Consider the following 13,449-nt stretch of genomic DNA (forward strand, 5'->3'; position numbering starts at 1 on the left):
TTTGACTTTAATATTTATATTTGATAATAATATGTCTAGTACCTATTTCACACTATTTATCTTTGATAATAATATATCTAGTACACTAATTCACACTATTTGTCTTTAATATTTATCTTTGATAATAATATGTCTAGTACCCTAATTCACACTATTTGTCTTTAATATTTATATTTGACAATAATATGTCTAGTACCCTATTTCACACTATTCGTCTTTAATATTTATCTTTGATAATAATATGTCTAGTACCCTAATTCACACTATTTGTCTTTAATATTTATCTTTGATAATACTATCTAGTACCCTATTTCGCACTATTTATCTTTAATATTTATCTTCTATAATAATATTGTTTAGTACCCTTTTTCACACTATTTATCTTTGATAATAATATGTCTAGTACCCTATTTCACACTATTTATTTTTAATTTTTCTTTGATAATAATATGTCTAGTACCCTATTCACACTATTTTTACCCTATTAGAGAGAATAAAGACTCACCATATAAAGAATTCATACAAAATTTCAATTTGTAATCTTCTTCCACCAGGATTTTGTGTAGTTTACACTGATTTCTACGCAGATTGTACGAAGATCGGATCTTTCCATGCATTTTCGTCGCTAATCATGGGAGATTTCTCCTGCGAGTCCGCTGAGAAAACCATGGAATGGATGAAGGCGATCGCCGATATGCTCGGCCGGTTTAAGCATTTACTCGATGCACACGTCACCAATTTCTTCAAGGTGAGTCATTTGCATACATTTTCCACTGTTTAATACGACTTAATCGTCCTCTGCCGGACTTTTATGGTGGATTTTTTCTCTTTCAGGATAAACTTTGGGAAACAGTTGACGAGGACTGGATTGAACACCTGCGCAGTGGCCCGGTTGAGGATTTTTTGGCCATTCCTTGTGGGTTGGTTCAGGTGTGTCTTCAGGATTGTTTTTTCTTGGGTTTTTTCTGGAGTTTTCTTCCATAATGTGCATACCCGTGAACTATAATTTAGCTGGGCAATTTTAGAAACGTTCATCCACGGGCCAATTCGTTCACATACCACCAAGCCATCTTTTTAAAAAGGATTACACGTATCTTTTAAGCAGAGGCTACTCAATCAGTGGTCACATAAGAGAAATTCTGCATTCTTGTCACTCCTAAAGTCGAGCTTCAGAATTTCTGATGAAAATAAGAACTGTTATTATAAATCAGGTTCTGATTTATTGCTCCTAAAGTTGTGCCTACAGGAGCTTCTTAGCTCCGCTCTCGCCCATAAACTCGTGCCGTGCTAAGTTATTAGTCAGTTACTTTTTTTTATGTGTGTAAAACAAAATAATTTATCCGGTTTGTTCTGTATTTGCATGATAACTTGAGTACAATTTTGGATTATTTTGTTTTTATTTGGCGTCGCATTGTCATACTTTGGTTTGTAGAAGCTACTGTTGTCCTTCCCTCAAACTGATGTTAACGAGCAAAATATAACGATTAAAATATATACGAAAAAAGAAGATCAATGGCTCGACATCTTGATGGTCTTTCATGATTGCATTCATAGCACTGAAGGGAGGGCAGGGGATCTCACTTAATTTCTAGATTCAAACAATAGATGGGCTTTACAGTCCGTGCATTTCTAATGGACTGATCTTGTATTTTTACATCTTATAGGAACATTGGCCAGAAACACTTAAAGAGTTTGTCAAGAATGTAAAGTCTCTTGCTCTTCCACGAGACCCCAAGTCGCCAGTCCAGGTAACTGATACGATCCCCAACACCTGTTAATGATATTTCTGTCATTTCAGTCTACCGTGAGCTTTTTAAGTCATTTCCCTTCCTGCATGTTTCCCCTAAAAAGATTACTCTTCACTCCCCTTTAGGATGACATCCACGGAGAATTACTGAACTTGCATGTTCCCTTATCTCTATGAAAGTCCTCGGCCTACCTCTCAACATCCCCGGTCTGTGATGGGTTCTTTCTGTAATTTCATCACAATAGGGGGGACCATCATTTTGAGTCTTTTTTCCCTTCCTGAATGTTTCCCTTTAAATATCATAGTCTCCACTTTAGGAGGACATCTGAGAAGAATCACTGAAGTATCCTGTTCTCTGCCTACCTCTATAAGTCCCCATTCTCGTTCTAAATAAAATGTGAGTTTATGTCCTTTCAGCAAACTCGGAGACTTTGGGTCCTTTCCCGTCCCGTATGTTTCCTTTTGAATAAGGTAACCTCCTGTATGAGATTATCGAAGAAAAATTACTGAAGTTGGTGATTCTCTTTTCTCTCCCAATCTCTAGGCATGTTCTCTGCTGTACCTCTCCACATCCTCGATCGCTCTGTATCTCTCTCTCTCCCGCTCTCCCTAAATTTGTTCCTTTCCTCCTCGTGATCAATTATCAGCTCATCATCCAATAAGAACTTCTGAGTCTTGTCAGTGAATCAAGCATGGTTATCTTTTCATTGCTTTTCAATTCCTTAAATTCTCCTTTGAGATAATCAGTAAGGAGATTGCATGACAGTGCTGAAAATTTCAGCAACTGGGAAATATGGTTTGAGAAGTGAAATTAATTTTTTTTTGATCCCTTCAGGAAATACAGGACCAAAAGGATAATTCTCTTTTTCTCTTCGTCTTTCAGATTTTTCCTTATTTTCGTGCAACAGAACTTGGTACTGTTCTTTCTCAAGGCATGAACCAGAAGAAGAAACACGAGGTCTGTGAGAGATATTAGCAGCTGCCGTCTCTCTAATATTGTGATGTCTAGAATTAATGGCCTTTGAACGCTGTACCTATTTTGGAAGCAGGTCGAAGTTCTCTCTGCTCTTGTCAGTGCCATTGCTGTTTCTGTTGGAGCTACTACTGTAATTGATGTTGGCTCTGGTCAGGTGCGGGGGCTCACTTGTTTTGACTTAGCTGAACGTGACCTATACTTTAGCTTAGCGATAGAATAGTCTTCTATCTCCTGGCTCGCTCTCTCTTTACCGTCCAAGATTATCCCTGATTGAGACCTGCCCGAGTACTGAGTTCCACATTAGTGAATAAGGAAAATGATGCAGCAGGGTTGAAGTCCGAGATGATCCTCACCCGTGCTAGGAATTTGTCTATTTTTTTAGAGTGGTTCCCCTGTAAATTCATTTATCCTTCCCCTTATGAGGCCAGCCAAGAACTTGTTGCACCGTCCAGAAGATCTTTTAGAAGGGAAATAATACCATTTTGGGTCTATTATCATTGGTTGGATTCCTTCAATCTTTTTTTCCTATCTCTCTCTCTCTTTCTTCCTTTTTTTCCAATATCCTCTACTGGAATAGACCTACACTATGGTCTCTACCAAAATCTGTTATTCTCAGGGTGTAATACCTCGCTTGAAGGTGGTAAGGAGAGTTAGCTATCTCCACTTGTAACTCCGGGTGGTTACCGCTTTGTTGGTTGACCGTCTTAAATAAATTTTCAAAAAAAAAAAGGCACGCTTGAAGGTTTGATAGGGAAAGTTTCCCCGGAAGTTGGTGCGCGTATATGTCCCAGAAAAACCTAATTCTTTATTGTGCTGTTTCCTAATACGATTGCAGTTTTTTTAAGGTCTGCTTTTAATCCCACATTAATTGTGACATTCCAAAGGTTCCTTCATTATAAAATTTAGGTCCAAGACATCAGTTTTATGGTTCTTTGGTAGGGACATCAGGTAGGTCTTATTTAAGGAACGATCTTGGAAGTAGAGAGAGAAATAGACAGATAAAGGTAGAACTAATGATGGTTACAGCCCTGGATAGGTGCCTGAAACCCTTTCCAGAGGATCTTCTATCTGATTTAAAGAGTTCTTGTCTACCCTTCAATGGGGAGGTCGACAAAATTTTATACTGAAATATACTAAAGGAAAATAGTTTTTTTTGGAAGAAAACTAAAGGAAAATGATTAAAATATTCCTGAGATAGGTTGGGAATTGCATCATTCTTGCTTTTGTTTATTAATATCATTCTGAGGATTTTATTGAATGTAATGTTTGCAGGTTTGGCCATTTAATATCATTTTTTCGAAATTATCTTCTCAGGGTTACCTTGCTCAAGTATTGAGCTTCATGCACCATCTTTCTGTCATTGCTCTTGATGCCTCCGCTCATCACGCATCTGTGACAAGTTCCAGGGCAGAACGAATTAGAAAGCACTTCATGTCCCAATTGCGTAAATCTCAGTACAGACATTCATCATTTTTCTTATTTTTTAATAGTTTTATCCTTTCTTCTTTCCTATAAAGTTATTTAAATTTCATAAATTAAAATTTTTAAGTTTCTTTCCTTCCGTCTCTCATATGAAGTTAATTAAAATCAGAAATGAGAACAAAGTTCTTGAAGGCCCCAGGACAATCACCCGGCAGGTTTTTTCAAGCGACGCACTGACAGTTCTTTTGAAGAGCATTGCCGACCAATCATCAGCAGATGGGAAACATACAGGATCACCGTCTGTTCTAGCTGGCCTGCATGCTTGCGGTGATCTTTCAGCAAACATGTTGAGGTTATAACCATCATTTAATATATCGGAGTAAAATGTCTTAAAAGATATTATCTTGGCCAAATCTCCCCAACTTTGAATAGAGAAGCCTTTTTCATTTGTTAACTCTTTGTCAAATGAATGCAGGACTTTCGTAGAGTCTGAGCATGTGAAAGCTGTTGCCTGCATCGGTTGCTGCTACAATTTATTGACGGATGAAAGTTCTGAGAAGCCGAACTCTTGCTGTTTTCCTATGAGCAAAGGAGGTAAATCATTTGATTTTCCTCTCGGAAGAAGCGCACGAGATCTTGGATGTCAGGTATAAATTTGTATTCGATAAAGTGAACATTTGTGAATTCAGTAATACAAAAAAAAAAAATACAAACATTAAAAATCTATCGCTCGCTTTAATTTGGTTGGGGCTATTAGTTGCAAGGTGAGGAATTATCATATATCTGATTTTTTCTGAAAGTGCCATCATATAAAGTTAACTCAGAATGGCCTGTTTTTGGCTCATTGTTTTAATGTGCCATCATATGAAGGAAACTTCTGTCCTACTTTTTGCATTTTTAATGGAATAGGTGGACCACCAGTTTCTGGGTGGTCTGCCCTACTTTTCTTTCAAAACAAATAAAATAAAGGAAACTTCTGTCTTCTATCCAAAAATTCCGCATGGTTTCGGAGGGCATCATAACTATAACTAAATAATTAGTTTGAAAAATAACCTACTAAGTGATTGAGATGCAAAACTAATGTTTAAAATAACGATGTGAAGGATATAGTAATAAATATTTATTATAAAATTGATAAAACTTCTTCTCTACATTTATTGTTTAATGGGTTTGAACTTCCTCTGGCTACATCTACTTTGAGGGATACAGATCGATAAAAAAATGATTCAAATACCTTTCACTGGGTTTGATGTTATGAGGTGGATATAACCTAATACAGTGAAATGGTTAATCGTATCTAGAAAACTTAAATCGAGCAATAAAATTGTAGTTATTTCCGTTACAAAAAACTTGTTAGAAGTAGAGCATATGAATGCAGTTTCTCCATCATCTTTTCTTATAACCTTGAAGGCCATTTTTATCCCCTAGCATTAAAAACATCAAAGTTGTCTCAGTTCTGACTCCATTTTTATCAAAATTGCGGAATATCATTGTCGGATATAAGAGGGTTTACATCTTTTTTGGGCTTAATGGCCCTAATGTTTTGCAAGAGTCCTTATTTTCCCTTTAAATTTGGAAGATAAGACCATCTGAAATGAGATTTGAAGTGTTTTCTTATCTATCTCATTTGGCTCCCAGGGCGGCAGGATTGTCTCCCAAACCTGCGTCCTCTTTGTTCTTTCTGGCCACTAATATTTCCACCACAATCATTCTTGGTCCAGTTCTAGTGTTCGGATCCTAAGATTTTGAAGAAGCCACACATCCTTCAGTGGTACTGTAAATAAAGTTTGAGACTAGTTCTTAGCTTGTGAGGGATCTCGTCAAACTCAACATGTTTGCTTTAGGTCGCTCTCTCAGATCCTGAATCATCATTTTCTGGGAATGCGTTTCATTCGTCCATGAAATGATCTTTGTCGTCATGTCCTCTGTTTACTTGTAAATATTTCTAAATCTTGTATACTCTCCGCAGATCTTTAAGGTCTTTAAATATTTCTCTGTAAATATTTCTTGTAAGTAAGACTTTTAAGGCTTACAAGTTCGCTCATCTTTGCTTCTTTCCTGTTGTAAGGTTTCTTATGCATGTGTCTTATCATTAAGCCACTAATTGATGACCACTGCTAATTAATCTGAGAAAATACTATTTTTCTTCAACATTAATTAAACCCCGTGTCACATGTTTGCTCATTTTCTCTTGGCAGAGTGAAGAAAGATGGAGAAGTTTTACCAAGGAGGCTGCACTGCAGAATTTCCAACTTCATACCTTTCGTGCTGCCTTGCAATTGGTGAATGACAAATATATCTCAGATTTTATGATTTCATCTTTATCATAAAAAGTCAGACGGTTATTTTATAAATATTCTCCGGCCTTTTTCTTCATGATTTTCCTTTTCTTCATGTAGATCCTTGGCAAACATTTTGGCCCCATCCTGGTATCAACCCCTTCTATCGGGAGGCAAGGGAAGGCCTTGAGACGTAAAATAAATCGGAGAGCTTTCAGTTCCCTGTTAGTGAGAGATGAAGGAAACTCTCAAGAACTTTTAGACAGAGAACCCCATCAATTGGCTGCGGAGCCTTCTGATTTCGAAGCCACCACTCATCCACCAGATAGAGGTAATTAAATATTTGTTGAAGCATGGGTATTTTTGCGATCTACCCTTCTAAGAATTCCTTTAACTGACTTCACTTTTTATCTCAATTCTCCTTCTGCCCATCTCCCACTTGCCTGAAGTAGGGGTATTATTATATTTTCTCTTTTATAGGATTCCTAGTCTGACACAAGGATACCAAACCCTCTAGATCAAGTGAGTTCAGTTTTGTTCTCCATTCTCCTTCTGCCAAACTCCTATTTTCAAGCCCTTTACAAGGATATGGAGCCCTCTAGTTTAATTGAGTTCAGTTTTATTTTTGATTCTCCATCGATTCTACCTCCCATTTGTTAAAAGTAGGGGGATAATTGCCATTTCTGTTTCGTAGGATTCCTAGCCCTATATAAGGATAGGGAACCCTATAGTTTAATTGCATTAAAATTTATTCTCACTGCCCCTTCTGTCCGACTTCAAGGGCTGCAGGGTTCCTCCCACCTACTTGTTCTTTCCTTTTTTTGTTATTTCTCTCGCCTATGGATGTCATCAAATATCTACGGTTTTGCTTTCAGTCTATGGAAGCGTGGATTTTCAGTACAAATGCTTCAAGAGAGACTTTTGTGACCTGGCAAAATCCGAACAAATATAGATTTTTTCATATCTGTTTGATATTTAAACGAATAGTTTATTAATATTTATTATTTTCTTTTTCTAGTTAAATGGATCCTTTATTTAAACATTGGCATTTCTATTCGTTGACTCAGGCAGCTGGTGTGATAGTGGAAGTTGTGGCCAATTTTCCCAGTTCAAAGAGTTCTGCGAAGCTGGACTTGGCCGCCTGGGCATTGAAAGCTCCAATGATATCGACTTCCTTGAAACATGGCAAGAAATTAAACCTTACATGGTATGGCTTTTTACGCTCGCCTCTTCCAATTGGAATTTTCTTCTATTTTTCATTTTTTTTTAGGCGTTCATACTTTCTGATGCACCGACAATGTTCTTCCTAGATGGATTTGCTGTGCAATAACAATTCCGCGCTTTCTCGTAACTTCTCAACTTCAGAGCTGTTGCAATAAGAATACTGTGCTTTCTCGTGGCTTATTTTCTTTGAAACCTGGGTACCAATTACCAACTAGCATCATTGCCTCATGATATGACGTAAATAGTTAAATCAACAGTGCTTTCTTGTAACTCCGTTATTTTTGTCTATATTTCTCTCAACTACGGTAATTGTTTACAATTTCCTGATTTGCAGTGTGGATGGATCGATTTTCAGAAATTCTGATAGCAGTAATTAGCATCTTAATTAATTGCTCTACTATATTTGGGGGATATCTTTGGATTTTGTGTGTGCATTTTCACTCTATTGCGCTGCTTGTTTACTATTTCTTGATTTTCGGTGCTAGGATGGAATTAATCTGTTAGAAATAACGATTCCAGTTAACTAGCATTTCGGATCATTGCTCTACGGTATTTGGGGAAAATCTTTGGATTTTTCTGTGCATTTTCACTCAATTTCTGTAATTGTTTAAAATTTCTTGATTTTCGGTGCTATGATGGAATTAATCAGTCTGAAATACGGCTACCAGTTAACTGCTGTATGATACGAACCTAGGTCGTGGTCCGTATCGGAAGGTGGAAGAGGGTGAGACAAGAAGGGAATTCCCGGGATGGCGAGGTGAAAGGGGAAGGGTAGGAGAGGAGGCCGGGCAGAAGGGATAGGGACCGGCCGGGGACGAACCGCCTGAAGACGCGGTGACGGGGAGGCGATCGCGGGAACGGGGATCGTTGAGGAGAGAGGGCGAGGGAGACCCGGAGAGGGCGGTAGGAGAGGAGAGTGAGACAAGAACTTTCTTCTATCTTCTTCTTGGCTGTCCTCCTAAAGGGAGGGCATCCCTATTTAAAGGGGAATACATAATTGTAAATGACTGAAATGCCCCTGTGGGCTAAATGACGAAACTACCCCTAGATAGGTTTAGGATCCTCTCCAGGATCCTATCACTGTATTTGTTTATAATTTCTTGTTTTGCGGTGTTTGGATGGATCGATTTTCAGAAATATTGATACCAGTAATTATCATCTTAGTTCATTACTCTACTATATCTAGGGGATATCTTTTGGATTTTGTGCGTGCATTTTCACTCAACCTGCACTACTTGTTTACAATTTCTTTGATTTCTGGTGCTAGAATGGAATTAATCTGTTCGAAATAAGGATGCTGGTTAACTAGCATCTTGGATCATTACTCTACGGTATTTGAGGAAAATCTTTGGACTTTTGTGTGTGCATTTTCACTCAATTGCAGTACGTGTTCACAATTTCTCGATTTTCGGTGCTAGGATGTAATTAATTCTTTCAAAACTCTGATACCGGTATGTAGCATCTCAGGTCATTACAACACCGTATTCAAAGAAAACCGTTGAAATTTTTGCGTGCATTATCACTTAATCGCGGCGCTTGATTTGAACTGTCCGGATGGAATTAATTTATTTGAAATATTTAATTTTTTAATTAGCATGTTAAACATCATTCCTCCGCTTGATCCGGTTGGAGTTGATGAGGTTGTTTCGAGGAATATTCATGGAAAAATAAAGAATGTCTCCAACTGATATGATGAACTCTTGGCTGGCAGGATCTTATTGGGCCTTACTGGGCCTTACGCGCGTCGTTCGGTCCTCTGGTGGAAACTTATATTCTCCTTGATCGGTTGCTGTTTCTCCAAGAGCAAGGAGATGAACTGCAGGTGAAGTTGGTCCCTCTCTTTGACCCCTTGCTTTCGCCTAGGAACGTTGCCATAATTGCTCTCAAGAAATGATATTACAGCATGAATCAATAGTTGGCAGTTGAGTTTCATTTGAAAGGAAAATCAATTTATTTATATCAATTTTTAGCCCAAAGACCGTTGTAATTTTGGCCATCCTGGATTCAAACACAATCAGTCGGTAGTTTTATCTTGAAAACTTTTGTTCTATTTAGTGAACAAGGCAATACTTTTCTATTGCCGTCTACTATTATTTTCTTCATCATCAATTGTAATTTTCTGTTTACCATTATGTTTTTTCTTAATTTGTCAAGATTTAACCCCATTATAACAGTTCTCCTAGCCACAAATCATATTTTTGTGAGGAGGTTAACACCGCCCTAATAAATATGCCCATAATCATCGAAGTCAATTCCATTCATTTCCATTTTTACTGAATTAAAGAGGATTGAAGCTCAGGTTACAGAGTTATCCTAACTTCAACGCTTAGTCAGTGTATTTATTTGTTTTCATAGTTTGAGTGGGCCAGAAATCTTGTATTGTCATGTTTTAAAAATGTGAAATGATGAAACCAGCGCTTCCTAAGAACGAAAGAAAATCAAATTCATTTTTATGTCCATTTTATAATTGCAAAGAATTTTTTGTTTCATCCTCACAGGGAAATATTTGTAAGAATCACCTTGTTACAAGCTTCTGAAAAACCATGCATTCTAGACATTTAGATGCCCATGAACCGCCTATCCATTGCAAAAGGATGATGCTGAAACAAAATGGGAACATAATTTTTCATGTATGCATTTCACAATAATAAGTTATAAAATCTTTAAATGTATGCATTCAATAATACATTTGAAATAAAAAGCGGAACACGTGTTCTGAAGGCCAGGACTATTAAAAAACTAATAATTTATGTACTTCAATGAAGCAGTTGAAAAATATTGAATTACTTTTAATTTAAATCAGGATTTAAAGAAGATTTAAGTTTCTGAATTTCAAGGATAATAAATTAATGTCATTTATGTTGTATGGAAACCCCATCCCACATGAGACTACTTTTGAAATAAAAAGTGGAACACGTGTTCTGAAGGCCAGGACTATTGAAAAACTAATAATTTATGTACTTCAATGAAATAGTTGAAAAATATCGAATTACTTTTAATTTAAATCAGGATTTAAAGAAGATTTAAGTTTCTGAATTTCAAGGATAATAAATTAATGTCATTTATGATGTATGGAAACCCCATCACACATGAGACAACTTTTGAAATAAATTGTGAAACACATGTTCTGATGGCCTGGACTATTAAAAAACTAATTCAATGAAGTAGTTGAAAAATATTGAATTACTTTTAATTTAAATCAGGATTTAAAGAAGGTTTAAGTTTATGAATTTCAAGGATAATAAGTTCATGTCATTTATGTTGTATGGAAACCCCATCACACACGGGACGACTTGGGCAATCGACTCTAAACCTTATACAAATGAGTGTAATGGATGTATGAACTTTGGTTTTTTTTGCGACAACTTGGTTTTTTTGACACATGAGAATGGCCTGCCTTCATCCACACGGTACATTCATCTTATTCTTCTGATCCTCTTCCTCTTCAATATCTTCTAGAGCACAAGGTATGGCTTGGAACCACACAAGTAGCAAACTCAACCCCTATCAATTGAATTAAACCTATGCATAAATAATAGTATATATAGATGTATACATATGTAACTAAATGGTTGACCAATAATGGTTTCTGGGCCATTATATTTATTTACCAATATGATAGATGGAAATAGGGGGTCACATACATATGATTTTAGGATGTTAGTGAGTGTAATTTTATTTTGAAGGACTTTTCTAAAAACTTCTAAGAAATTTTATAGAGGGGAGTTTGATAACACATAAATTATAGGGTTATTTATGGAAAATTTACACTTGCCTATGCATTAAATTAATATAAATATGTGTTACAATATCTAAACGATTAAGCCTATTTTTAGAGTGATGTTTTGATTTTTGTGGATTTAAACACATTTTTAAGGATCTTTCCGACATCATATTCTTAAAAAACTTAATTTTTGATTCGGAATACATCTTAAATGAAAATTTGAACTTAAACTCAGGCGTATATGAATTTTCTAAGTTGAAATATATATATATATATATTTATTATATTGTTATGACTTAGTATATGTTTTATAATGATTTATTAACATATTTTTCTGCTTTGAACATGTGCCCGCCAGGTTTCGCCATTCGGTTCATCAAATAGTGACCAATCAGGACTAGCCTCAATGATTAGATACACTAATCATTGCAAAACGACAAAATTATGGCATCATGAATCGCGATGCCATAATGCGCCAATCATTATTTGACAATGTTTTTAATTTTTATTCACAAGGGCGACGTGGACCATTAGAAAAAAGACGCAATAAAATTTGAATAATTGATATGAGATAAAAATAATAATTGAGAGAGAAAGAATAAAAAAAGGAAAAAGCAAAGCAAACAATTGCGGTATTACACCAGTCACACACGTGTCCCTTTGCGATTGATTAAAAAAAAGAAAAGAATCTGACATGGCATGCTGAAACACATGCTACATCAGGTAAAGATGAGAGAGTATTCTGTTTTTGTGATGTGTATGACATGCGTCATTGTTTCATTCACTAGAAATGGGGAGAAAAGGAGGAATCTCGTGACATGGTGTGCGGCGACGTGGCACCACATCACCAAATGATTGAATAATCAATCAACTTTTTTATCTTTTCCTCCATGCGGGTACACATGGTGTTCTTGGAGCATGCGATTGCAGAAGACGAGGCGATTGCTCTAATGATTAATAGGTGACGATTGGATGGCTTAACCAAAAATGAAAATAAAAAAAGCATCAGCTTCGATGCCGACGAGAGAGAAGAAATTGATGGCTAAGATTGCTCCAACTTCAAAGCTCAATATGTAATGATCCAGAGGTCTGATTGAGATAAAATTTTCAAGGATGCTTTATCTTCACCCCCCTCTTTCCATCCATACCCTCTGTTCGATAAATAGAGGTGAGGATCACTGTCAAATTCATATTTAAACTTACTTCCTAGTCATGTGGGCTGATTTAAAGAGAGTTAGTTTTCGAGATCCATCTAGTGTGTTCTTGGTACCCTAGGTGTGTGAGAATAAGCAACAAAGGAGAGGGGACCTTACCTACACGCTCAAATCACCTTGATCCAAACAAAATGTGAGGATCTACAATAAGCATCTTTGCCTTACATTATTCTTTCTCGACTTTGTCAACAACTTAGTTCCCTTTCACTACACAACTCACCAATCCATCACTGACATATGTTTTCCAAACCACATCTTACCTCCTTCATATCATTGGTTTACCAATAACTTACTCGTCAATTATCATATTTGAGTAGTTTTCTACCTGATAAGACAAAAATAGGGGTGAATTTTACAATTTCATAAGCCCTTGTCGTTGTTGATTTTAGGTTATACAATAAAATTTGTAAATCCCTAACTTAAGATGCATAGTGATAAGTATGGGTATCGTCCAAGGGAAGCTAGTAAGGAATACAATTGATAATCTGGTAGAGTAATTTGACCCTAATTAGAGTTAATTTAATATTTAATGAAGATAAAATCACCCAAATTAGATGAAGAATTTAGAAAGGGGGGTAGAAGAGATGGGATGAATAGAAGAAGTAAGGAGCTCTAGATTGACTTCTTTGATCCAATGAAAAGATTCAAAAGGGCCATTTAGAGGGGTTAATAAGGATATTATGTCTTAGTTTGTTTTAGGGGGATTTGGAAACCAAATTCACTAACCATTATATCATAAAGACAATCTATTTTATCCTAGAAATTAAACATTTTTATAATTTTTTATTAATGTGCAAATGGAATAGCTAGATCAATTTCATGATATCTCCTCTCAATCCTAGTAAGGTCTTGTACATGCCGCT

At 36.3% G+C, this 13,449-nt stretch overlaps 1 protein-coding gene across 2 annotated transcripts; it reads left to right on the top strand.

Moving 5' to 3' along the window:
* The first annotated feature begins 529 nt into the window (after positions 1-529).
* On the top strand, positions 530-9,753 carry LOC144704818 (S-adenosyl-L-methionine-dependent methyltransferases superfamily protein). Of its 2 annotated transcripts, none has more exons than XM_078577362.1 (12): positions 530-748; positions 835-930; positions 1,665-1,748; positions 2,631-2,705; positions 2,797-2,877; positions 4,038-4,177; positions 4,315-4,497; positions 4,621-4,792; positions 6,344-6,427; positions 6,545-6,755; positions 7,492-7,631; positions 9,360-9,753. In XM_078577362.1, the coding sequence occupies exons 1-12, from the start codon at positions 632-634 to the stop codon at positions 9,540-9,542; spliced, it is 1,566 nt and encodes a 521-aa protein (XP_078433488.1). In that variant the 5' UTR covers positions 530-631; the 3' UTR covers positions 9,543-9,753. The 2 variants fall into 2 exon arrangements, with proteins under 2 accessions (XP_078433488.1, XP_078433489.1); XM_078577363.1 differs by having other exon boundaries at positions 7,496-7,631.
* The last annotated feature ends 3,696 nt before the right edge of the window (positions 9,754-13,449 follow it).

Source organism: Wolffia australiana, chromosome 6, assembly GCF_029677425.1.
Source record: "Wolffia australiana isolate 7733 chromosome 6, ASM2967742v1".
Lineage (NCBI taxonomy): Eukaryota > Viridiplantae > Streptophyta > Magnoliopsida > Alismatales > Araceae > Wolffia > Wolffia australiana.